Source organism: Mastigoproctus giganteus, chromosome 14 (assembly GCF_048544385.1).
Source record: "Mastigoproctus giganteus isolate SK-2022 chromosome 14, ASM4854438v1, whole genome shotgun sequence".
Taxonomy (NCBI): Eukaryota; Metazoa; Arthropoda; class Arachnida; order Uropygi; family Thelyphonidae; genus Mastigoproctus; species Mastigoproctus giganteus.
This window is the reverse complement of record NC_143588.1, coordinates 34,881,193-34,909,147: the sequence shown is the minus strand read 5'-3', so window position 1 is coordinate 34,909,147 and position 27,955 is coordinate 34,881,193. Positions and strand designations below refer to the sequence as shown.

Genomic DNA, 27,955 nt, shown 5'->3' with positions numbered 1-27,955 from the left:
TGTAGATGCAAAATACACATTCAGTTTGTTTGCTATCTGAGCAGAATCATCAACAGTCGAACCATCGATGTCAAGTGGACCAATCAGATTCATCCCCTTCCTTTTAGAGTTAATATAAGAAAAGAAATCCTTGCTGTTTTTCTTAGCATCTTTTGCCAAGGATTTCTCGTAATCTGCCTTCGCCTGCCTAACATCCTGTGTGACCTGATTACAGACTAGTTTATATCTGCCATAGGCTTCTGAGTCGCTTGATAATTTATATGCATCCCATGCATTTTTCTTCTCTGTTACGAGTCTCCTTAGTTCATTAGATAACCATTTAGGCCTAAACCTTGAACAATATTTCTTAATAGGTATGAAACTTTTAGTAGCATCCACGATTAATTTCTTGAATGCTTCCCACTTAGAATTTACTGTTGGTAACATCGTCAGTTTATCCACTGTACAGAATTTAAAAACTGTCGGAGACCACTGTACTCACCTTTACAGAAGTAAAAATCCTTTCCTTTACCCCTGATGGTAATTAAATCTTTAAGTAAATCACACATCAGTACACTGTGATCACTGCCACCTAGTGGTTCCTTTATCTGCAAATTCTTAATACATGAATGATCACTGCTGATAACCAGATCAAGAGTATTACTTTCTCTGGTTGCCTCTCGAACATACTGCTGCAGAAAACAATCATCCAATAAATCCACAAAAGTCTGACTAGTGTGTGAGTGACCAACCCACAAGTTCCAGTCAATGTCTAGGAAGTTAAAATCCCCCATTATAAGACATTCCGATTTACTAGCCCACTCTATTTCTCTGTACAATTGTTCATTGTACTCGTTCGAGTCATTAGGCCTATAACACTCTCCTACTCTTATTTTTGCTTTCGCAGTGCTTATGTCACACCAAACTGACTCAACAGTGCACTGTTCATCTATATTAACTGGATGCACTTCTTTTGATTTTAGGTTTTTCTTAATTAACAGCATAACGCCTCCTCCCTTTCTATCCTGTCTATCCTTTCTGTACACACTGTACTCCCCAAATTCCAGTTCAGCATTCCTTATATCTGTGTGATACCACGTCTCTGCTATCCCAGCAATATCCGCCTTTGATGTCTTGACCAACACTTCAAATTCATCAAATTTATTACTATACTTCTAGCATTGGTATACATGCAAGCATACATGCTCCTATTCCTAGTTACCCTAACACATCCCATATACTCACCTATTTTAGGATGACTGCCATCCGTCCCTGAAACCCCCAACACCCCACGCTCCAGGTTGCTACTTATTCTAATAGAAGTTGTACAAGAATCACCTTCACCTCTGCCTACGGCTACTGTTAAACTATTTGTCCTTGTATCCCCGCAAGCTATCAGTTTTTCGACCCACCTAACACTGCCTCGATAGCATCAGCAAATATTCTTGCACCCTTTCTATTTAAGTGTATCCCATCCCTATAGAAGCAGTCTCTGATGTTAACAAGTACAGTCCAGGCTGAAAAAAATTCTACCCCTTGAGCCTGGCACATTCTTTCCAGGGCCGAATTGATCAACAAGACTCTCATCATATACTCCCTTCTATCGTGTCTGGGCAGAATTGCAGACACTTTCAAATTCAACCCTAATTCTCGGCTTTTGTTCAACAGTGACCTGTATTTGTTAAGTAATTCTGCCGGTCCCCTACTCCTAATATCATTAGCGCCAACGTGTACAACTACATCACCTTTTGTGCCCTTAAAAGATGATATCTGCTCTATGTCATCAACCTTTGTCCCTGGCAGACATATCCTGGTCCTGTTCCACCTATCCTTTTTACAAAGCATGTTTCCCGTTTCCCTGACAATAGGGTCTCCAACAACTAATAGTTCCTGAGGGACCAGCGCATTCTGCTTTGAGGGTTGCCACTGTGTTGCGTGATGACAAAGTGCAAGCTCTGGCGTTGATGTGGGCAGCTGAGAGCCTGAAGGGTCCCTCAATTTAGATCTTTCGAGGGCATCCACCCTGTCCTTCAAACTCTCATATAGGCTCATAACAACGCTGAGTTTTCGCCTGATTTCCTTACACTCCTTACATCGCGTGCGCACACACAAAGACATCCCCCATGGAATATCATGTTCCGTTCCCCTAAATACCATGTATTTAGGGTAATCCCTCAGGCCCACGGTCTAGAGCAGCAAAGTTACCATTCAATACAATGATTTAAACAGGAAAAATATAATACAAAATTAAAAATATTTGTAAAAATAATATAAAATTGGAAAAGCATGAACAATATTCCCCCAGTGAAAATATAAACAAATTTTCCCTAATAAAAATCATAAAAAATCACATAAAGCTGGAAGTAGAGGAGTCATCGTTCCTACTCATCTTGGGTGACCGTCCTGTGGGAGGTTCATCAGTTTGTTCACCTTTTTGAAGAATGAACCTAGGGTTGACTGCTTTATCCTGGATTTTTGGACCCCTCTAAAAGCGTCATTAAAATGATTAAGGCGTCATTAAAATGTTAAGGCCCACAGCGGCAATATCTGGGTGATAGATTTCATAAGTTTGGACAGTTTATTCCAGCAAGAGAACACCTGTTTAAGGTCCTCAGCTGGAATGCAGTGACTTTTTTTCCTTGTTCGTGTCCCCGAAAGCTTTCCTCTTCTTCAGTGCCTCTGCAGTGAAGAAGAGGAAATCTGTGATCCTCTACCAATTCTTCCACAACCTCCTCATTGATCTCCAGACCCATGGAACTGCCCCGGCACACAATTTCCTGCACAACAGGCTCTTCCTCCAACTGTTGATAGCCTTCAAAGTCCCTTGGAGCCACAGAATGGTCTCCAAGCCGAATTCAAGCACCTAAGAGAAAACCTACTTCCAAGCAACCACAATTAGGAAAACAGCATCCACTATATTGAAGTGACCCTTGCAAAAGTCCTTCAGAGTCACATCACTGGAAGTGGCCTCAAAACATTTCCTAAACCATGCCTTAGTGTAGTTTTTTAAAATTTGTGATCAACTGCTGGTCCATAAGGCTGGAGGAGAGGCGTCGTATTAGGTGGCAAGAAGTGAACCTTGATAAAACTGAACTCATCTGGTAATTCTTCCATCAAAATTAGGAGGTTGGGCTGGAGCATTGTCCATGACCAAAAGAACCTTCAATGGAAGATCCTTCTCCCTAAGGTAGTCACGTAGAGCGGGGCCAAACACCTCAGTTACCCAGTCGGAGAAAAGACACCTAGCCACTCACGCCTTGTGGTTGGAATGCCAGAAAACTACAAGGCGGTTTTTCCCTGATGTTTTTAAAAGCTCTGGGGTTCTCCGAATGGTACACTAGCAGTGGTTTGACCTTGCAGTCACCCAAAATATTGCCACAAAAGAGCAATGTAAGCCGGTCTTTCATTGGTTTATGGCAAGGCAAGGTGGTCTCCTCCTTCATGATATATGTTCTGCGTGGCATTCTCTTCCAGAAAAGGCCAGTTTCGCTGCAGTTAAATACCTGAAACAGATGGATGTTTGTCCTTTTTTTTTGTCCCTGTAGGCATGATTTATGAATAGATAGATGGGTTTTCGAATGCAGATACACGGAATTAACTGTTAGAAAAAATGCTTCTAACTCGAAATTGATGATTTTGGACAATTTTATGGGCTGTCTGTATGGACACGCCATTTAATACAACTGTGCAAGTAGCTGAAGTAGTCGTACAGCAGTGTCACAGATGTGTAAAATATTTTAAATTTATTTCTGGAAACGAATGTTGCAAGTTCAGATTGTCATAAGTCATATAAGTCTTAAGTCGAGGAGAATGTCTTTATTACAATATTCTAATTAAAAGTTAATCACATGGTTTAAAATTTCTTCTGGTTACAATTTTTCATTAATAAATAGCATGTAATATCTTTCTGAATTACAAAATTAATTTATTGGTGAAGTCATCAGAAAATTAAATGCACACAAACAGATCAATGCAATGAGCAACACAATACAATGCAAATTCATCTCAAGAGCATAAGCAAAGACAATTATGCTTATCAGACTGCACATATGCAGTTGAAGGATAAACAATTATGTTTATCAGACTGCACATGCAATTGAAGGTAAATTGAAACAGGAGTAGTAGTTGCCACGTGGAATAATGCATTAACTACTATTTTGCAAGATGAAATTTTTAAATATAATTTTAATATAACTTTTACACTTTTTACCTTAAATATTGAAATATCTATTACCATACAACAGAGGTCGGCAAACTTTTTTAAGTGAAAGAGCCATTTTTGATCTAATTAAAAAGGAGAGAGAATCCAAAGAGCTGCTGCTCAGCTCAAGCTGGGGGGGGGGGGGGAGTTTTTAAGAAATGGAATAGAGTGGAAAGGTGTTTAATTAAAAAATATATATTTTGAAATATTATTTATTAATACTAAAAAAGTGAAACAAGCATCCAATTAGGTATCAATTAATGCGACTTTGGCTGCTGAACTTCTTGAGCAAGTCTCTCAACATCAGGCAAGTATGCCGTAATTTTCATCTTTAAACATGCTCGAGAGACTTGCATTGTTCAGACAGTTTCTTGATTTTATTTTTAATATAGTTCATGTTCAAAAATATTTTCCCACAAAAATACATCAAACCAAAAAATGGGGGAAGTCCGAACACAAATATTTTCAAATTTATATACAGCGAAACTTCTCCTAACGGACACCTCCCGTTAACGGACATCTCTCTACAACGGACATTTTCAAATTCCCCAACTCACCTCCATTGGTTTTAACGTGTTTGCAGCTTCTGTCTAGCGGACATTCTCTGTAATGGACGCGGACAGCCAATCTGCACTGTTTCGTTTAGATTAGCACTTAATTTGATCTCTCCATAATGGACAGCGGGTGAGCTTACGGCCCTTTTTCTAGGAACTTTTCTTCCACGTATTGCCTCAATCGTGTTTATTTTCTATTTCCGATTCTCTGAATTTTATCAAGGTTTACATCGCGGTTCTAAACCTTTTTTCAAGAATTTTAAGGCACGTGTAAAACTTCTGATGAATTCGGTGTGTGCAGGGGTGGGGAATATGGTTGGCCTTTCGTCTTTTCAGTTTCAGTTTTGTTCAGTGTCGTATGAAGTGCACAATGTCTTCTCGTAAACATTTAACTTTAAAAGATAAAGTCGAACTCATTAATGCGTATGATCGGCTAAAAAAAAATTGTGTTCACAATCTTGCTGCAAAATTCAAAATCGGGAAGACACAGGTAAGCAACATCCTAAAGAAAAAAAATGAACTGCTCAAACAATTTTGGCAACACGGAAATGATCAGGTTCAAAAATCATTCCCGAAAACTGTTGGACTTCAAATTGGCAATGCTACGTACGAGTGGTTTTGTCGTGTACGTGCTAAAAAAAATTCCCATTAATGGGCCTATTATTAGGGAAAAGGCTTTGGAGGTAGCGAAATCTATGGGAGTAAATGAGTTCAAAGCTTCTGTGGGATGGCTAGACAAGTTCAAAACTCGGCATTAAATTTCTTGGAAAACCGTAAGTGGTGAAGGTGGATCTGTTGATACTGGGGTTGTAACAGAGTGGACCATCAAATTGGAAGATTTATGTCGTGATTTTGAAGCTAAGGATATTTACAACTGTGACGATATCACAGGGTTGTTTTTTAAAGCTCTTCCTGAAAAAACAATGAGTTTAAAAAACGAAAAGTGCCAGGGCGGAAAAATTTCTAAGGCACGCTTGACTGTACTATTGTGTACAAATATGCTGGGAGACTTTGAACAACCTCTTGTTATAGGAAAACCACAAAATTCTCGTTGTTTCAAGGGCATAAAGTTTAATCTTTTGAATGTTGACTGGAAGTCTAATAAAAAAAGCGTGGATGACACTAGATATCATGAGCGAATGGATAAGTCACTTTAACCAAAACATGATTCGTCAAAACAGAAAAATTATTCTTTTCATGGATAATGCTGCATCTCACCCGCACATTGAATTGTCCAACATTCAAATCGTTTTTCTGCCACCAAACACATCTGCAGAGTGTCAGCCCTTGGATCAAGGGATAATAAAAAATTTTAAACCGAATTTCCTGGAAAAAAAACTTGGCAACTCTCGCTTGAGACAAACTAACTCAGTGACGTTGTGAAAAAAAGACCCATAAAAATTCCTCCCGTGATTGATGGGATTCGAAAGCAAATACGTTTCCACAACTTCACTACAGAAAACGTGTTTTAAGACATCTCATTGCAAACATGAACGATGTAATGTGTGCGAGTGACTTTGCAAATAAACTCAGCATCCTAGATGCGATTCAATGGATTTCCTCTTCAGTAAACGCAATTAGAAAACAAACTGCCGTGAACTGTTTTGTAAAGTCTGGCTTCTCAAACGCTAAAATTGAAGTTGTGAACAGCAATGTGGAGCACCAAGAAGAACACGAACTTCAACATCTATTGATAATGTACAATACTTCAGCTACAAAGTGACCCTAGCTACAAAGGTATAGACTCGAACCTCACTACAGAAGATGGTGCTATAGATATCAATGACATTATCATCAATATTTTTCAAGAAGTTCCTCATGAGGATGAAGAAATGGAAGGAGGTCATTCTGTCAAAGAACATATTAACGACGAACCACCGATGAAAATAGAAGAAGCGCTCATACAAATCAATCGTTTAAAAATGTTTTTCGCCGCTGAAGAAGATACTGAAGGACTTTCGATGGTTTCTTCACTCCAAAAAATGTTGAAAACAAATGTTATCAGCCGGAAGAAGGTGCAGAAGAAAATAAGTGATTACTGTATGTATTTTTCTTAAGATAAAGTCATAATATGCATAGCACAATTGTATGTATATTATTTACAAAAATATTGTGCAAAATCTGTATATAATTTAATTTAATTTTATATTAAACGTTTAACGATTTTTCTTTATCTCTTGTGTATGTAATTGTATATTATTTACAAATAATATTGTTCAAAATCTGTATATATTTTAATTTAATTTTACATTAAACTTTTAACGATTTTTCTTTCTTTCTTTTTTTTTTTCTCCCTCAGACTTCTTGTTAGCGGACACTTCTCTCTAACGGACACATTTTCGTTCCCCATGGCTGTCCGTTAAAGGGAAGTTTCACTGTACATGTCCGGTAAGTTACTCCATGCATCGAACACAATTTGGTCTTGCTTTTTCAACTCATCTGTCACCATTCATTTGTGTAGAATTGCAAGGGCAGCCTTTTGCCTCTCCAAATCCTCAATTTCAGTTCTAAGGCATATTAATCTTGCACCCCACATGTCCTTGATTTTCAAGTCCTCTAACTCCATTTCATATTGTGCTTCATGTGGGCTAAAAGTTAAAGAGCCACAGTTACACGTTCAAAGAGCCATAGGTTGCTGACCCCCACCATACAAGTTAAAACTGGCTATCAAACAGCTTATTGATCCAAATAACATGATTCAAAAATATCTATAACAAAATCACAAAAACAAACATTTTTGTTTTGTTTTTTTAATCTAACTTGTTCCTAATTCACCTATTTATATTTGATTGACCTAATTGAGCTATTTATTGAAGACATTTATATTCACAGACCATGATTCAAATTTAAAACGAAAAAAATTTAAAAGTGGATTACCTGTAAATTGCTATTTGTCAAGGTAGCCAATGCCTCAAGAACAGACTTACGAACACAGGATGAATTATGGCCAAGAAACGGCCACAGCCTTGGAACAAGATCATTTAAAGGTGTTTGCATGCTGCTGATAGCATAATAAATTCATTAGAGAAAGTTATGAAAACTACTATAGAGTGCACAATATCTATTTATGTTAAAATAATTTACTGGTAATCATAACCCCTAATTTTTTAATCGAGCATCACACACGCACATGTGGCCTATAATCTTTATTTACATAAGGTAATATCGTAATATTTTCATTAAGGGTTAATGAAGGCCCACTTCATTTAGAGAATAATTAAAGGAATAATAATATAATATAACTGACATTACATTTAAAAAAAACAACATTAAATTGAAAGCTAAAACATAAGTGAAAGGGTTCTCGGCAATACATCTCAAAAATTTAAAAAGAGAGATTGAGTAAATGAAAGAAACATTAAAATAATGCATAAGGGGCATTCCTAATAACCTGTGAAGTATTATGAGTTACTTCAAATGAAAAGAATCGTTTAAAGCAAAAATAAGAGGAAATGGAGATAAAAAATAAAGAGCAAATAAAAAATAGCTGTTTTTCCAATCAGGATATGTGCAGTTCACTTTTTAATGGAAAGAGTATGGTAAGGCAAGTGATGGAATCTTGAGTAATATTAACAAAAATCAGATCCGTACTCTCTGGTGGAAAAGTAGGGATGCAAGAAACAATCATTCCTCTCTTTCTTTCTTTCTTTCTCTCTCTCTCTCTCTCTCTCTCTCTCTCTCTCTCTCTCTCTCTCTCTCTTTGTTTGATTTTGTAAAAGTTAAAACATAATTGTACTTTGATTATAATTATATACTTTGCTGAAAACAAAACATATAATCACATAAGGAAACACAAATTATATTATACTCATAGAATTATTCTGAGCCTATACAGACAGTTTCAGATATCATTAACTTCATAAAAAGACTAAAAAACCAATGACTATAATCATTACAATGTACACTATAGCTGATTTGTAATAAATGTTCACTTAATGCAGAAGTTATTTTGATGAAATAAAAAAGCAAGATGACATAAATAGGGTTAAATATAAAATAATTTTCTTTAACATATTTGCTGCTCCTTCTGCTGACAAGTGCAAGTGAAACAGCACCCAATTGATGTGCCATGACACACATATGCAGTTATTCTTAGTCAATAAACGAGTTCTCTAAAAGTGAGGGCACATTAAATTAACAACTCTTTAATATTGCCATACTGAATTCTGCACTATTTGCAGAAACTTTTTTTTTTTTTTTTTTTTTTTTTATCGCCAGCTTCTCACTGTAAGTAAAAAGTTAGTATTGTTCTTTGTTTTGTGCTGTTGAAGTTAATTCATGTACATGTAATAAATGTTTCATAATTTGAAATCTCAAAATGTTATCAAAAGTTTATTCCATGTACATAAAATAACCTCAACAACACAAATAAAGAACAAATAACACTGCATACCAAGTATTTACAATACACAGTTTAAGATTTATATATATATATATAAAAAAAAAAAAAAGACATTACCATAAATAGAGCAGAGTTCAATAAGTGTGCCAATATCAAGCAAATATTAATCCCATTTGCCTTCAGTTTTAAAAACAATCACAGCACAAATTTATGCATATATGCATTCACAAACATGCTATAAAAAATATAATCCAGCTTCAGCATAGAGAACAATCTCCTGATTACACTACATCTGATCAGGAGATTGTTCTCCTGATTACACTACATCTGATCAGAACAATCTCCTGATCAGATGTAGTGTAATTTTAATCAAAAGTTTTAACGATAAGTTTTAATCAATAGTTTTAAGGATAAGTTTTAAAAGTGATATACAGCATGGATATAAAAAAAACAGAATTTGAAGCTTTATATATCTCCAAGTACTTGTTGGAAAGAGTTAAAATTGTGAAATATTCCTAGAAGCACATATTATATAAGATATCTAACATTATTTCTGCATAATTGCATAGTTCAACTTGGTAGTGTCAACTGAAGGATGATTAATTATTAATTCCTGAACAGAAGATTAAGTAATTATTTACACACATCAACAGCTAAGGATGCAATATGGTGAGTTAATATAGCATTGATATATGCAGGGATGTGAAGCTGAGAAATGGAAAAATCAACAGATACACATCTCCTTTATTATTCACACCCTGTTATAAACCTGTTAGAAACTTAAAAAAGAAAGTAGAAGCTACAAAGTCAACCCCACGATAAAAAAACCACAGAATGCTTTACATGCTTAACATAAGAGAAGAAAATATTAAGAGGATAAAAAAAACTACATCTAATAAAAAATAATGGTAAAAATACACTGCCTTTCAATATAGAAGATGAGAGCAAAAGTTTGGGGACTTAACTAATTGGGAATAATGAAGCTTACCATCTATTACAATGGATCTCCTTTTAAGTAGCCTCCCTCACAATTCCAATGCTTCTGCAACTTCTGGAAGCATTCCTGATAGGCTTCTTTTGGAATTACTGATAATTCCAGTGTTGTGTTCTATATAAATTTTCTTAGTTGTTGCAAATCTATAACACTGAAAAGGGGATTTAGGAAGGAGGGAAGGGAGAAAAATCCATATGGTGAATATGGCAGATGAGGGGCCACGGTGATGGAGTGCTCCATGAGAAATTCTTGAATAGAAAGTGCCAATTGTATATGCTGTTTAACCATGTGAGGCAAATTCATTGAACAATGCCAAAGTCAAAATATACAAAAAGCATGACCATCACATCTGATAAGATTCTTTTGCATTCTTGGGCCATAGAGAAGACAGGGTCTTCCATTAAAAGGACTGGACCTTCATTTCTGGGTATTATCAAAAAGAGGCAGCCATTGTCTACCTTTCGTTAGTGACCTTCAGTTCATGACCTTCATAATGATTGTACACATTAATATTTTACATTACTATTTAAGCATAGATTTTTTCCATCAATAATAGTCAGAAAGTATTGTGTTTCTAAGTGTCCAGGTAATTACACCTAAAGCAATACGGTCAAGTTTTTAAATTTTCTAATAACACTCACTTCCTAATAATATTTAAAGCATTCAGTGATAAGTGCCACATGGTGCATGAAGCAAATTTTTGTCATTCATAGTTAATTAAGTATTTTCTAATATTTTAGAGTTTTTACTTATTGGAATATAGGATCACAAATAAGATATAATTTATTCATAATGTTAAAAATAATGTAGATTTTTACTTATACAGCAAATAATTAAATAAAATATATAAGTAGAAAGAAATTACTTTTCTGAGTTGCTAGGTTTTACTTCTAAGTTTTCCTTCAACAGTAAATGAAAAATTTACTGTTGACGGAAAATAAAGTCAGTACTGTCACTGAAAATAAAGCCAGCAAAGCATGTGTCATTGAATAAGAAATTAGTAATGTGGAAACTGAGATAAATTAATAAAATAAAACCCAAAAGATTCTTAAAAAAAAAAAGATAAAGACAATGTTCTGCAGCAATGTGTAAGAATATGGGTAGCAATAATTCCAGAATAATATACCAATGTGAAGTGCTACATGAAAGCAGACAGAGGACAAAAAAGAGCTGGAACAATCAGAAATGAAATTATTTGAATGGCACAGATGGGCTGCTAGGATAGTTTATTGGGTTTTGTCAATACACAAGAATTTGGCCAGCCTCGATAAAAATCAATTATTCCATTGTATAAGGTCCTAGTTAAGCCACATCTTTTAAGGAGCATGTGGATCTGTTGGACAAGCATAAAGAACAATGAGATTAGTGAGGAAAACAAAGGGCATCTTATCAAGAAAGACTTTAATTCTGCAAACTGCAGCATCTGGAAAATAGGCACTTGAAGGGGAGCTGACCGACTGTTTAAGGCATTGAATGGATTGAGTACGTTGATAGCATCCTTACTCTTGCTCAGACAACACATAAGGAAGCATAAATTCAAACTGAGGAAGGATGGTTCAAGACAGGTGTGTAAATTTGTTTTTTGCTTTTAGACTAAGGTCTAGGGTATGAGTGCTCCAAAAGATTCCCAAGAACCATCCCCCAAAACACTGCACTACCTGCCTGTTTCTGTTGGATGAGGAAATTGGAGTGATTCTTCTTCGCAGTTTGACACTGCGAAGAAGAATCGTTTCTTCGCAGCGTCAAATGAGTCACAGTAAGAAATGTGACTCATCAGAAAATGCAAGTTTTTTCCCCAATTGCGAATAACATACTCCTGAGGCCCATGTGGAGTAGGGTTCTTTGGATCAAGGTCTTAGAAACACCACTAGTCATCTCCTGGTGAAAGTTCTTGGTTTGCATAAAGCAGGACAGCCTTTACATTTACTATAACCATCAACCTGCCACTGGCCTGGTTGATGGTTATAGTGCTGCTCTGTCAACCATCCACCCACTCTTGGAGCACCTTAACTACACAGCATTCCATGAACAGCCGACAAGATTTGCAAATTCTAGAATACTGCCATTTCAACCAGTACCTGACAATCGTTCCTTTTTTTTGAAGTCTGTCAAAAATGTGTTGCACTGGTTCTCAGTGCGACCAGGCAGGGAGGAACATTCGACTGCTAAAATGCAGGAATAGTCATAATATTTTGACTGAATGTAAGCTGATAAAATGACTAACAGTGATAGTAATCACTGTTAAAATCAATAATTAAGGAATTTAAAAAATAATAACAACTTAAATATACCGTATACTGAAGCAATCATAATTGAGACTTCACCTTACAGATAACCAAATACCTGGGACAAAGCAAGAATGGATAAGCCCTATGGGGGGAGAAAAGGTTCACCATCTATGCCAATTGCATTTTGTAGAAGGTTTAACTATTTTTGGGCAAAATAATAAGTCTGTCATTAACAGGCTATTAATCTTGTTATGGAATAGCAATAGACAATCCCATGATTTCATGCCTCTCTAACAAACTCCCTAATATTATAAAATAACTACTGTGGTTTGAAAGTGTTTGGAGCGGTTCAGAACAATTTCTAAGGCTAAGAAATGAAATCTATGCTTGTGCAGTATACTCAGGAAATTAAAAAACTGAGTAAATAGCACTGTACATATTTCTGATTCATTTTTATAGAGCTATTATTATTCCTTGAAAACGTACAAAATACTGCAAAAAGTATCTGGACATACACATTGACATCACAGCAAAATGCTTCAAGTGTGTCAGTCAACTATGATGTTTTGAGTGCACCACCCCAGTTCTGTGGGGGGGGGGGTTCAAGATTTGTTTAAAAAACGAGTAGCACCAAGAAATGCAGGGGCTTTTTTTTGTTTTGTTTTTTTTTATGCAGAGGAAGTGACATTTGTGATATGCTTATGCCAAGAGAGACTGAAATCACAGTAATTCCTAATAGACATATGTAATTTGTCTATGGCGAGCATAGGAATAATTACAATCTTGAGAAATCAAAGAGACTCTTTTGTTCAAAGAAATAAGACAGGACTGAATTTTAGAAGGATTATAGTTAACTAAGTTTTCTTTGCCACACTGGAAAATTCCAACTTTCATTTTGACATTTCTAAAGCCTTAGAAATGTTAAGAATAACTCCTTGAATTTTACTGAACTTTTTAATCAAAACTGCCAAAAAGTAATGTGTTACTCCACTAAAGGAATGACTCTAAAAGAGTCCATAATGGTGACCATTTATCACAGTGAAGGTTTCAAGATAGGTAAGAGTTGGCAGTTGACAAATTTCCCCATTACTTCAGAAAAACATTAGGTAAGTGCAATGGGATAATAAATGGAAGGGGGTTGTCATTTTTTAAGAACTGGCTGAATATGAGAAAATTTCCAAGCAGAAGGAAAAATGTCAGTGGAATAAGAAAGTGCAAAAAGGTGACACAAAACAAGAAGGCATGTTTTGAGAACAAGTGTAGAAATGTTATCAGAACCTGCAGCTCTGTTGGCATCAAGACTGTTCAGAACTCTCTTAACATTCATCTGTCAGAAAATCACAGATGACATCATGTGAAGTATATTAAAACCATTAGAAAATCACAGGTGGCATCACATGGAGTATATTAGAACCATCAGGTTGTAACAGAGGTGGGAGTATAAATGGACAGAAATTACAGCCAACAGCTCTGGCAAAACAACAGAATGCTCAACTACCATTTAAACAAGAATCAATTTTTCTACTCTTAGCTTTTTTTTTTTTTTTTAAATCAAGTTTGGATTAATTAATAACTGTTTTACAATTGTTGCAAGCTTCAGAGAAGGAAGAACTTGGAAGATGGAAATCTGGATACAAACTAATTGCGATATGCTACTTCTTGTCTTGAACAGTTGTAGCAGATTTATTGGAAAATAAAAGATTTTCATTCCTGAATGAATAATCTAACCGAAATGATCCAAAGAGACTAGGATAGGCAGATTTAAAACATGAATATAACCAACGGAATAAAGAACATAAATCACATGGATCATCCCGTTCTGCTCATTCTTGTAATGACACACAACAGGAAGCTCAGAATGGTCATGGGAAAGAGGATCCATTTGGAGAAAAGACTGCAGCAGGCTGTAGTGTTTTAGTTAGAGGAAAAGTGTAGATTTATCACTTTTCCTCTTGTCACTTTTCCAAAGTGACAAGAGGAGCCCTAACAATTGACCATGTACTTTGAAGGGTTATTGGTGGGAGAAAGATCAAAAATTTTGGGTATGTCCTGAGGACTGTCAAGTATTCTGGCAAGTATATGAATAAGATATGTGAGGTCATTAGTAAAGGCATCTCAACCAGCCAGCTGGATTGGATACATCATATATGTTCTACAATAACCACATAAATTTTTTTAGTAATTTATATTAATTTTAAAAAAATTTCCATGATATTTCCATTACTGTTTTCATATAATTTATTGTTAGTTTCTCTAAGAGCTAAATTTTGTTTCACTAAATAATGAATTATATAAAGGATTTTTTCTATCACACAATGTATTTGATTTAAATTAATAATTACTTGTCTTTTGGTTTGGTTTTTTTTTTTTTTTAGGAGCATTAGCAACTAAGGCCATATTGCTCCGGGAATATGCGGTGGTCATTCCCTGACCTTTCCGCATCCTCCATATTTGGTGGTGACAGGCTCGAACCCCGGTCTAATCAAGAAGCGTGTGCTACGCACTGCTGCTCCTTCCCACCTGGCTACGGAGGCGCCCATAATTACTTGTCTGATTTTTAAAGAAGTTATTAATTCTATCCATTTTTTTTTTTTTTTTTTAATATGAAAAATATATTTCTTTCATTCTGACTTAAATGTGGCTATAAACATGTTTAATCTTTAGTCTCTCTCTTACTTGATAATGAATATTACAATTAAATATTTTAAACAAAACATAGATTTATTACATTTTAAATTTAAAGTTTCTGTTTATACTCTGATGACCAATATAAGGAGTTCACAAGATTGACAGAATACAAGAACAATGCCATATACAGTAAACCCCCGCTATTCGCGGGGGTTACGTTCCTGAGAAATGCCGCGAATACCAAAAACGCGAATACTGAGTTATGGCTCCCATAGTAATAAAGGGGTTCCGTTCCAAAGTATGAAATATATAAGAAAAACTAGTCTAAAATTTTGTCTATGTATGTATAATATGTACCTTCATAATATGACTATGTACATAGACAGTACATAGTGAAACGCAAGCATATGGCATCAAAATGAAAATAAGAAACAATTTAATATTAAATGTAATATTTATTAGAAATTTCAAACAAATCTTTCAAACCAGCACCTTTGCTAGTTAAAAAACTTTTCCCGCCAGTGCCATCACCAGTTTCTCTAAAGTGTTGATAAAGGTGTTTTGCTTTTTCACGAATGATGAGTGAACTTAACGGAATTTTATTATGAGTTTGGTCTTCTATCCACAGACTTAAAGCTTTTTCCATTTTTTCTAATTTAACATCACGAGTTACAGAGCAAATTTTTGAAGTAATTAGCACGTTTTCACGGACACTACGGCGGATTTTTTCTTCCGGTTTTTTGATTGATCGTACCGTTGACTCGTTGATTTTATAATGTTTTGCCACTAAGGAGACACTTTCACCATTAGAAATTTTGTCTAATAACTCAATTTTATTCGCTAATATCATCACCTTCTTTGATCTTTTCACATTTCCCTTGTTATTCGTAGCCATATTTTTGTACGGGTTAGAAAGAACTGGTCCACAATAAAGTCACTTTCTTCCGCTAACACGCTCGAAAAAGTCTGTTTTACACTGCAAAATGGTAGATTTATCACTTTTGTAAACATATCAATTTATAAATTGATAAATTTATTCAATTTATAAGCATATAAATTAAAAGCAAACGACGAAACCTTCCATGACAAGCGCATAATACATACTCAACAAGGATTAGCGAGAAACATCCACGCTCGCGATTTTGTCACCCTCCCACACCTACTGAGCGCTGTTTTGACTGGGAAAGATAATTTTAGCCACACCCATGTTTTTTTGTGGCGGAAAATGTTCACGGCGCTTTAAAATTCACATTTTTTAGGTTTCATTTTATATTAAATCGGCGACCGTGAATACGCGAAACCGCGAATACAGATACCGCGAATAGTGGGGGTTTACTGTATAGTAGTCAGACAAGCCTCGAACTCTAGTCGGTCAAACATGTAGCTTCTATACCAGAGTGCCTCACCACTTAGCCTATCTCTCAAAACTTTTTCTGTTATTTATTAAATAATATAATAACAGCAATAACAACTGTCGCTGCACCAATAAATCAACTCCCAAAAAAAACACCAAGATCCCACCAGTAAGAAATATTTGTCATTCCCACACATTCAAAATTTACATAAAATATTGATTTTGGTTCGAAATTTTTTTTCTACAGTATAAATTATGTGTAACAATACAGTGATGGTCAGCAAAAGTTTGCAGAAAATTAAAACGGCACTATATATATAAAATTTGCTGCACCACCACTTAACATAAGCATATTAAAACCAAATAAATCTTAAGCTATCCGTACTGTGATGGTGTGATACCCCTCTAAATGAGCTTTGCCTTAGTGCATGTGCATGTTGAACTCTCCTTGGTGCAGCCCTGTTTTATACAATGGAATAATGATCTCTTTATCACTAAGGCAAAGTTCACTGATAGAACTCTATTAGCTGTTTAAGAAGCCTGTTGAAAAAATGCTTATGGATAATTGTGCTTTCTGACAAAGCTCAAAGAACTTTGTCAGAAAGCACAATTATCCATAAGCATTTTTCATTATAAACTACATGGGCATTTTTTATAAAAAATTCTGAAACAATACACACAAAAAAACTGCCAATTGAGATCCTGGAGGTGTAAGTTAAACATTATTTAACATAAATGTAATTGTATTCAAAGACCCAAATTCCTATCCAAATTTTTCACCAAATTTAAATTGAGTCAGGGAAAAAAAATCATTCCTTAAAAATTAAATTATTTGAAGATAATAAAGCACTCAAACCCCTATATTGGATTAATTATGTTTATTTTAAATCTAGAAACATGTAAAAAAGGAAGCAATTGCTATTCTATTATTAGTAAAAAAGGAAGTTAAACGTTTCATGGTATTAGTAGTAGTAGTACTTGTAGTAGTAGTGGCACATGATGCAAGAAAGCAAGTGTAGGAGCTTATGCAGCATCAGCCAAAAAAAAAAATCACACCATTCCCTCCAAATGCCTGTCCAGTTCCTCCTTAAATTTATTTAACCTATCAACTTCCACAACGACAGATGGAAGTTTGTTCCAGCAATTAAACCACCCGCTGGCTAAAGGCAAATTTCCGCACATCTATTCTACATCTGTCCTTTCTTAATTTGAACTTATGTCCCCGTAGGTTCGTAATCTGAACAAGTGGAAGGATTCCATCAGAATTAAGCGTACTCAACCCATTCAAGGCCTTATAGACCTCAATCAAATCACCGCGCAGGTGCCTAGTCTCCAGCCACTGCAATTTGCAGAACTTAAGCCTCTCTTGGTAAGAGAATCCCTTCATTCCCCTCACCAATCGTGTTGCTCTTCTCTGTACATGCTCAAGCAAATCTACATCCTTCCTAAAATGAGGCCTCCAGACCTGTACGCAGTACTCAAGGCGTGGCCTGACCATTGCCTTATACAGAGGGACAATCACCTCCTTTTCCCTGCTAGCAAAATTCCTATATATCATTGACAAAACCCCATGACCTGCCCTAGCAGCCTGTCTGCATTGCTCAGAAAACTTCATATCTGACTGCACAATTACTCCCAGGTCTTTTTCATTTTCTACCACCTTAAGTGTAGTACCACACAGTTGGTACGTTTCTCTGGGGTTACTTCTACCCATATGCAGTACTTTGCATTTGTCAAGGTTGAACTTCAGTTGCCACTTCTTAGCCCATCTGCCCAAATTATCTAGATCCTGTTGCAGTAGCACACTGCCATTACTGTCATTAACAACCCTGCCAACCTTTGTGTCATCTGCAAACTTCGACATTAAGCCTGATATACCTTCATCAATATCATTGATAAATACACAAAACAACAGTGGACCCAACACCGAACCCTGTGGGACTCCACTAATAACATTAGTCCACGAAGAGCAGCACCCATTGATTACCACCCTCTGTCTTCTCCCACTTAACCATCCTTTTATCCATTGTAGCAACTTACCCTTAATACCATTCTGCTCCAAATTTTCTTATCACTTCTTCAGTGACTCCAAAGACAGTAACTAAGGGTTATTATTATTGAATTCTTAAAATTCTAGTAGCATTAATTATCTAAAAATTTTGATAATTAATTCTCAATCTAACTCAAACTCAGATCTAACTAAAAGAATTCTGTTTTAAGGTTAATTTTATATAAGAAATTAATAATAAGTAAGCACTTATCAGCTGTCTTTGCAATACAACCATCACACAAAATGACAAGAAGTTAGCAACTTGTTTATGGGTGAAACATATATATAAAGTGAGGGGGTAGGAAAAAAATTAGGGAGATAACAAAAATTTGTATAATACAAGATAAATAATTACAAAATTGACAAAACAAGGATGTTGCCACATAACTTACAAAACAAGCCTCTCATCAGGTATTAACAACCAGGATTGCAAGCAAAACAGCAAAATGTGTCTTCATTTCTGATGTAAACCAAAAGCCAAAGGGTAAAACGCATAAGCATAAATAAAAATGAGAATAAAATTTTTGTAAACAAAATAATTTTTTTTTAACAAGGATTAAAAGGGTTTTTAAAAGGGCTTGTGAACTTTATGGTTGACACTATGAAGAGGAGAAATTAAAAACTGGAATCAACAACAGAAATTTTTAGAAACATATAACTTAGTCTAATCCAAGTGAAAACACTATAACACTATAATAGGTAAACAGATTTGAAAATACCAAATACATAAAGAGAGCAAAGGTAAACAGATTTGTTTTCAAATCTCTTTACCTTTACTTGGATTAAATTAATTAGTTATGTTTCTAGAAATTTCTGTTGTCAATTCCAGTTTTAACTCCTTGTCATCAGTGTCAACTGTAAAGTTCCCAAACCATTTTTCAAACCCCTCCCGCCATTCTCTTTTAATCCTTGTAAAAAAAAAAAAAAAAGTTCTCTTGCTTTCTCCTATGTAAGCTGCAGGGAAATTTTTACATCACAGATAATATATAGGGTTTTTTGTGTTGAGGGACTTGGAGGGGGGGGGGGGGGTAAAGACGGACTTTTAACACGTCTTTTATTGTTGTGGTTTTTGTATACCTGATAAAAATGTTATGTATTTTAGTTATTTGAGCTATTTCTTCACTGATACATGATGCATAAGGACCTATCTTCATTCAAGGTGCAAACTCAAAATATTTCGCCAGTTCTACAGTAGATTATCTGTTCAGATGGTCTGTATGCATTTTCATAATAGCATTTGTAACGATGCTGTTACTTGACAGTTAAATGAACACGAGGCTTGAAACCTGTCTGTTGATGAAGTGTTTATCTTCATCAGGATTATTGTTGGAGAATTTTTCTAATGTAGAATTTTAAGAATTCCTTAATAATAACCTTAGTTACTGTATTAACAGTTACTGGAAATGCTAAGAAAATAGCATGAAATGTTTGCACATATTTTGAAATGGGAAATAAACATAATTAAACCAACACAGGTTTCAGTTCTTTATTATATTCAAATAACACAGTTTACCTATGCATCATGTCACTCAAGTAATATCCAAAAAAAAAAAAAAAAATTAAATTAAATTACATATTCACAAAAACCTAGGTTATACACATTTTAAAGGATAGGGATAAGTACATATGGCAGTTCAGTCACACTGCAGAACAGGCACATTAACTGATGAAATACATAAACAATATGAATTCATACGGAAAAAAAAAACAAAAGTAACTCACCATTTTGAATTGTCAGAATTTGGATAAGATAGGAGGGAAGATAAAAGCATCAAAATGCTACTAGTAGATGCTGTCAGATCATCAAGCTCTAGTAATGCATCCCATAAAGACATTATTACTCTAGGAACCTGAAATAAAAATTAATAACAAAATACTAAATAAAAATGATCTAAATAATTATTTTATACATTCAATATATAGAATTTTATTCATTATTACTTGATTCACTTTACTGATATACTAAATGTTAAGTATAAAGTAAGGGTGCAGTCAACATAATATTAAGCCACTTTGCTTTTGTTGCTCTTTCAGTTATTTTAATTTGAAATTTGCTTTCCATTTATCTGTGATTTAAAATTTTAGAAACTAATAAAAAAGCAGTGGATGTGGTAAGTAACACTATATGCACAATTATTATTCAATTAGGCACTGTTCATGTATCCTTAGAGAGGAACAGGCATTCTGTCTAACAGGACACTCAGTCAAAAACACCGATGGATCCCATATCTTTTTATTTTAGAAGATTTAGGAGGAGTTTCATTGGCCTACCTAAAATCCACTCATGCACACCTTGTTGGTAAGCCCTGTTACAGCACTTTGTTGGAAACGAATGAGTAGACTGGTTCTGTTCAAGATGCCTGGTCAGTGTAAAGAGGAAAAGACCAAATCCCCCAACACTTTATTAAATATGACAACCAGACAAAACAAATGGCCCACAGTCACCAGCAGCTTTCACTCTTATGGCTACAAGAAGATCAGAATGGAAGAAGGGTGTGCAAAGAATCTCTGAGTACAACTAGGCTGAAAAGCACAAAAACGAAACTTGGCCTGTCACAATGTAAGATCACTCATTGGTGAAGATAGGATATTAGAGCTCGAAAAGGAATCAGAAAATGGGAATTGCAATATAATCAGCTTGGCTGAAAAAATAAGAATAAATGAATCACTTATAAGTTTATCAAGTGGAAATCTGCTGTACACCAATGCAAACAGTGAAAAGAGTAAAGGTGGAGAGTTGGCTTTCTGGTCCATAAAGATATTAAAAACAACACTTAGGAATTCAAAAGTACATCACCAAGGGTGTCAAGACTACTACTCCTCAGGATTTCTAAGAGGTACAAACGAAAGATTATAATGATATATGCACCAACATCGAGCCATGATGATGAAGAGGTTGAAGAAATATACACTGAAATTGAAAGACTTCTAGATGAACAGAAAACTCGCTACACCATCATTATGGGGGGACTTCAATGCTAAGGTTAGAAAGAGACAAAGCAGCACAGAAATGGAAATTCTGTAACTGGTGAAAGAAATGGAAGATGTGAAAGACTTGTGGAATTTGCAGAATCTCAAGGAATGTCAGTAATGAACACTTTTTTCAAGACAAGGGTGAACAAGGCGCCTCCGTAGCCAGGTGGGAAGGAGCAGCAGTGTGTAGCATACGCTTCTTGATTACACCGGGGTTCGAGCCCGTCACCACCAAATACGGAGGATGTGGAAAGGTCAGAGAATGACCACCGCATATCCCGGAGCAATATGGCCTTAGTTGCTAATGCTCCTAAAAACCAAATAACTAACTAACTAACTAACAAGGGTGAACAGAAAGTGGACAGGGAAAAGCCCAAATGGATTAACAACTAATGAAATTGACTTAATCCTCACTAACAGAAGATATACTGTAAATGATATTACTGTCCTGAACAAAGAAAATGTTGGAAGTGATCAAAGAATGGTAACATGCACACTTGATATATATAAGGAAAACTTGATATATATATATATATGTAAGGAAAGAAAGAAAAAAAAATATATGAAGGTCTTTGAGATAACAGAAGAGGAGGAAAGGCAGTATGTACTGGAACTTAGGAACAAGACTGAGCTTCTGCAGACCTTTCAGGATGAGGAAAACAAGTTTCTGAAAGTGATAAAGCCTGAGAAAACTATAAGTAAAAAGAAATCCAAAGAAGAAAAAATTAGTCAAGAAACACTTGTCGTGATGAACTGAAGATGATAAATGAACAGCAAGATTAAACACTGACAAGGACAAAATTGAGTATACTGAGTTATGCAAAGCCATTAGAGATTCAGAGAGGACATAAGAAGATTAAAGCATTAAGGGAAAACAAAGGATTTAAATCAGCAGTCATGAGCAGTACAGAAAGAATATACAAAAATATAAATCATACTGAATCTGAAGAATAGTGATGGTGTACTTATAAATAGCAGAGAAGGCATAATTCAAAAATGGCAGAAGACTACTTTAAACTATTATATATGGAGCACGGAATGATGCCAGCAATGGGGAAGATTGATCACAAATTAGCAACACATATGGCATAACCGATATTCTTCCTGATGAGGTAGAACATGCATTGAAGAAAACGATGAATCAAAAAACCCCAGGTGTAGAAGAAGTCACTGTAGCGTTATTAAAATTAGGAGGAAGAGATGTGACACAGAAACTGGCAAGGCTGTTCAACAAAATACATTAGAAAAGGTGCGACGCCTAAGGAGTGGAATAATGCACTCATAATTTTACTGCATAAGAAAGGAGATAAATCAGAAATTGTAAATTATAGACCAATTAGCTTGTTGTCCCACATCTAAAAGTTGCTCACAAGGGTCATTAATAACAGATGAGAAATAATACATGATGAGAATCAACTGAAAGAGCAAGCTGGCAGGATTCTCAACTAAGGATCACCTTCACATAACAACACAGCTAATGGAGAAAGCAAATGAATATAAAATGCCATCATGCCTGGCATTTGTGGATTATGAAAAGGCATTTGACTCCATACAGCGTAAGGCAATGTTTCCGACACTGGAAAGACAAGGCATATACATCACATGCATTATGATTTTGAAGAAAATATATGAGAAAACTACCTCCTTTATTAGACTAGACCAGTGTTTCTCAACCTTTTTTTTTTAACTATTGCCCCTTGAAGGGCTTTATTAAACTTTTTTTTTTTTTTTTCTGATTGGCCCCATGAAAATTTAAACAATAAAACACTTGTTTAAATTTTCATGGGGGAAACAAGAAAACTATACCAAGATTCTCAACAGGGGCGAAAAAATCATGGTTATTACAATGGTTTCCAAAATTCATCCCTACACGACACATCTTATTTCTTAATGGTTAATTTCTCTCATTGGGTTTTATTTTTATTTTCCTGAGATAACTGATTTTTAACATACAGGTATATTATATTAGGAGTTTGTGAGAAATTTTGATAAAAGGAAGATAGCAGGCATGATTTAATTCAACCACCTTTGCTTTTTGTAGGCATTAAATGCCTACGAAACAAAGGGGAACAGAGGGGTGCTCTTACAAAGAAAGGCTTAAGTTCTGCAAATTGCAGTGCCTGGAGAGTAGGCACCTGCGAGGTGATCTGATTGAGGTGTATAAAGACTTGCATAGGTTGAGCAAGCTGACTGCTGATGGGATTCTTCCTCTTGCCCAGATTAAGAACCTGAGGGGGCATAGATTCAAATTGAGGAAAGACAGTTAAAGAATGGATGTGTGGAAGTTTGCCTTTAGCCAGAGGGTGGTTGATTGGTGGAACAGACTTCCATATTTTGTTTGATAGCCTAAATAAATTTAAGTCTGAGCTGGACAGGCATTTGGAATGAATGGATGGGTGAAATGGAAGGGGTTTTTGTTTTTTTGGCTGATGCTGCATAAGCTTGCTTTCTTACATTGTATGCCTCTACTAATGCTAAGTGCTTCTAGAGATAATGTTCCCACAAACCTTGGGGTTTGTACGTTTCCAACAGCTGCGACCTCGGGGCGGCATGGTGGGTGTGGTTTATTTATTTTATTCTTTTGTTTCATTGGTCAGTACTGTATATGAGACATGGATGGGATGAGGAAATGTCTGTCTATTTTTTCTACTTTTTAAGCAAAAATTAGTATTGACTTATTGTTTCCTTGTGAAAGTTGTTTATTTTTCATTACCAGGTCAGTGACATGGGCTATGTAAGTTAAATAAAAAGTTTATATTTTATTATTTAATTCTTTGTAGTTATTCAACCCATTATCAATCATGTCAAGTGCTGAAAAGAAAAGGTGTTGACAGTTATCTGGATGAAAATCTAACATGGTTTTACTGAAAGCCCATTCGACTCAAGACAGCCTATGTGTCTTAGCAAAGGAGATTGGCAAACACAAAAACAACAAACTATATGGCTTGGATTTTATGAAAACTTATTGAAGTATCACTTCATTAAGTTTTCACTTAATGAATCACTTCATTCAACTTCAAGGGAAATTAATTAAGGGGAAGAATGCAAACGTGTATTAAAAGCCTTCACTGAAAAACTAGAAATATTTGAAAGCCATTTAAGGGGAAAACAATTTCATGGTATGCAAGATTTAGATGAAATCAATGAATCTCTCACCAAGAATGATCTTAAGAATTATTCAGATCATTTGTGTTCTTTAAAAGGCGAAATGAAAAATATATTTTCAGATTTACTTTCTTTTGAAGTGAAGTCATGGATGTTAGATCAAATTGGATGTGATGCCGGATCTGCTAGTGAGGAAATTCAAGAACTCGGTGAATTAAAATGTAATGAACAATGCAATTATAAATTCAAAAAAGGTGGAATAGCTGAGTTGTGGGGATCAAAAAAAAAAACTAAACCTCTTTATCCAACAATGTGGTCTGAAATGGCCAAAGTACTTCTTTGTTTTCCAACGTCTTATACGGTTGAAAGTGGTTTTAGTTCAGTAAATAAAATATTAACGAAGGAAAGAAACAGAATTCATATATGTTCAAGAGGAGACGTTAGAATTAAACTAACGAACATCAAACATCATGCTCAGGGATCCCATTGAATAAAAAGAGTAAGTATAAAGTATTTTCTTGTTTAAAATTTCATGGAGGCGATTAGGAAAAAAAATTGTCTAAAACAGTCTTTTAGGGAGCGATTAGGAAAAAAAAAATTGTCTAAAACAGCCTTTTGTTGTTTGTTTGTTATTTAGGAGCATTAGCAACTAAGGCCATATTGCTCCGGGATATGCAGTGGTCATTCCCTGACCTTTCCGCATCCTCCGTATTTGGTGGTGACGGGCTCGAACCCCGGTCTAATCAAGAAGCGTATGCTACGCACTGCTGCTCCTCCTCACCTAACCACGGAGGCACCTAACAGCCTTTTAGGGGGCAATAATTAAAAAAAGGTTGAGAAACACTTCTTTATACTTACTCTTTTTATTCAATGGGTTCCCTGAGCCTGATGGTCAATGTTCAGTATGATGTTAGTAAGTTTAATTCTAATGTCTCCTCTTGAACATATATGAATTCTGTTTCTTTCCATTGTTAATATTTTATTTACTGAACTAAAACCACTTTCAACCATATAAGACGGAAAACAAATAAGTATTTGGCCATTTCAGACCACATTGTTGGATAAAGAGGTTTTAGTTGTTTTTTTGAACACCACAACTCAGCCGTTCCACCTTTTTCGAATTTATATTTGCCTTCTTCGTTACATTTTAATTCAATGAGTCCTTGAATTTCTTCAATAGCAGACCCAAAAGAAAATAAATCTGAAAATCTATTTTTCATTTCACCTTTTAAAGAATATAAATGATCTGAATAATTCTTAAGATCATTCTTGGTGAAAGATTCATTGATTTCAGCTAACTCTTGCATACCACAAAATTGTTTTCTCATTAAATAGCATTAGCATTAGTAGAGGCATTTGATGCAAGAAAGCAAGCTTATGCAGCGTCAGCCAAAAAAAAAAAAACCCACTTCCACTTCACCCCTCTGTTTGTTCCAAATACCTGTCCAGCTGAGCCTTAAACTTATTTAGGCTATCAACCTCCACCACAAGGGATGGAAGTCTGTTCCACCAACCAACCACCCGCTGGCTAAAGGCAAATTTCCTCACGTCTATCCTACATCTGTCTTTCCTCAATTTGAATTTATGCCCTCTCAGGTGATTTTTCTGAGCTAGAGGAAGAATCCCATCAGCACTGAGCATGCTTAAACCATTCAAGGCTTTATACACCTCTATCAGATCACCTCGCTGGTGCCTAGTCTCCAGACACTGTAATTTGCAAAACTTAAGCCTTTCTTCGAAAGAGCACCCCTTTGTTCCATTCACTAATCTTGTTGCCCTTCTCTGTACTCGTTCCAGCAGCTCTACATCCTTCTTGAAATGAGGCCTCCAGACCTGTATACAGTACTCTAGGTGTGGCCTGACCATTGCCTTATACAATGGAATAATCATCTCCTTATCCCTGCTGGAAAAATTCCTGTATATCATTGACAATACTCCATGAGCTACTCTTGCAGCCCGTCTGCACTGCTCAGAGAACTTCATATCTGCCTGCACAACCACCCCCAAGTCCCTTTCATTCTCTACCACTGTCAGTGTAGTACCACAGAGTTGATACGTTGCTCTGGGGTTGCTGTTTCCCATGTGTAGTACTTTACATTTGTCAATGTTAAACTTCATTTGCCACCTCTCAGCCCATCTGCTCAACCTTTCCAGATCCTGTTGCAGCAGCATAGTGTCAGTAGTGTCCTTGACAACCCTGCCAACCTTTGTATCATCTGCAAACTTGGACATTAAGCTTGATATACTATCATCAATATCATTTATAAATACAGAAAACAATAATGGACCCAACACTGAGCCCTGAGGGACTCCACTAATAACATTAGTCCACGATGAGCAGTGTCCATTGATTACCACTCTCTGTCTTCTCCCCCTCAACCACCCCTTTATCCATAGCAGCAATTTGCCTCCAATGTCACCTGCTCCAATTTGTGTAGCAGTCTTCCATGTGCAACAGTATCAAAAGCCTTTCTAAGATCCAAGTATATAATATCAAAGTTATTCCCTGCATCCAGTTCTTTTGTGACTGCATCATAATATCCAATCAAGTTGGTCAGGCAAGACTTCCCCTTAACAAAACCATGCTGTGTCTGAGCTATAACTGAAGTCTTGTCTAAATGATCCTGCAGTGCTTCTTTAACCAGTGCCTCCATTAATTTTCCTGGAACAGAAGTTAAGCTCACAGATCTATAATTACTTGTGTCAGCCTTTGATCCTACTTTGTGAATTGGGGTCACATTTGCACATTTCCAGTCTATGGGTACCTCCCCTGAGTCCAAGGAAGCTCTCATAATTATGGCTAAGGGTTTGCTTACTTCCTTTGCTGCCTCCTTTAATATAACTGGATAGATCCCTTCCACCCCGGGTGCCTTTCTTGTGTTTATCTTCAACAGTTTCTCCTCCACTTTACTCCCAGTTATTTCAAGATTCTGTAGCTTACTGCTAGAGCTGAATACACCTCTGGCATTCCCCTTGCTGAATAACTCCTCATGTGTGAATGTCGATGCAAAATATTCATTTAGTTTGTTAGCTACCTGAGCAGGATCATCACCAGTTGACCCATCAATATCAAGTGGACCAATCTGATTCATCCCCTTCCTTCTAGAGTTAACATAAGTAAAGAACTCTTTGCTGTTTTTCTTTGCATCCCTTGCCAAGGATTTCTCGTAATCTGCCTTTGCCTGCCTAACCTCCTTTGTAACTTGGTTGCATATCAACTTGTATCTATCATAGGCTTCTGTGTCATGTGTTAATTTGTAAGTATCCCATGCATTTTTCTTCTCTGCCATATGCCTCATTAGTTCATCTGACATCCATTTTGGCCTAAACCTTGAACAATAAAAATAGCTTCAAATATTTCTAGTTTTCACCATAATTAATTTCCCTTGAAGTTGACTTGATACTTCATTAAGTTTTCGAAAAATCCAAGCCACACAGTGTATTTTTTTTTTATTTTTGTGTTTGTGAATCTGCTTTGCTAAGACACATAGGCTGCTTGAGTCGAATAGGCTTTCAATAAAACCATAAGCTAGATAATCATCCATAT

General features: G+C 35.7%; 1 protein-coding gene across 4 annotated transcripts in view; it reads right to left on the bottom strand.

Annotated features, from left to right (window-relative positions):
- LOC150075060 (TATA-binding protein-associated factor 172-like) overlaps positions 1-27,955 on the bottom strand; it is a 934,682-nt gene that overhangs the window by 689,017 nt on the left and 217,710 nt on the right. For 3 of the 4 annotated variants that reach the window (XM_090388242.1, XM_090388245.1, XM_090388244.1), the window contains exons 12-13: positions 20,053-20,180; positions 7,612-7,735 (exon numbers count right to left, since the gene is read on the bottom strand). In XM_090388242.1, coding sequence (XP_090244368.1) covers positions 7,612-7,735; positions 20,053-20,180 — 252 coding nt within the window. The remainder of the gene's footprint in view (positions 1-7,611; positions 7,736-20,052; positions 20,181-27,955) is intronic. The other variant, XM_090388243.1, reaches the window with a different exon arrangement.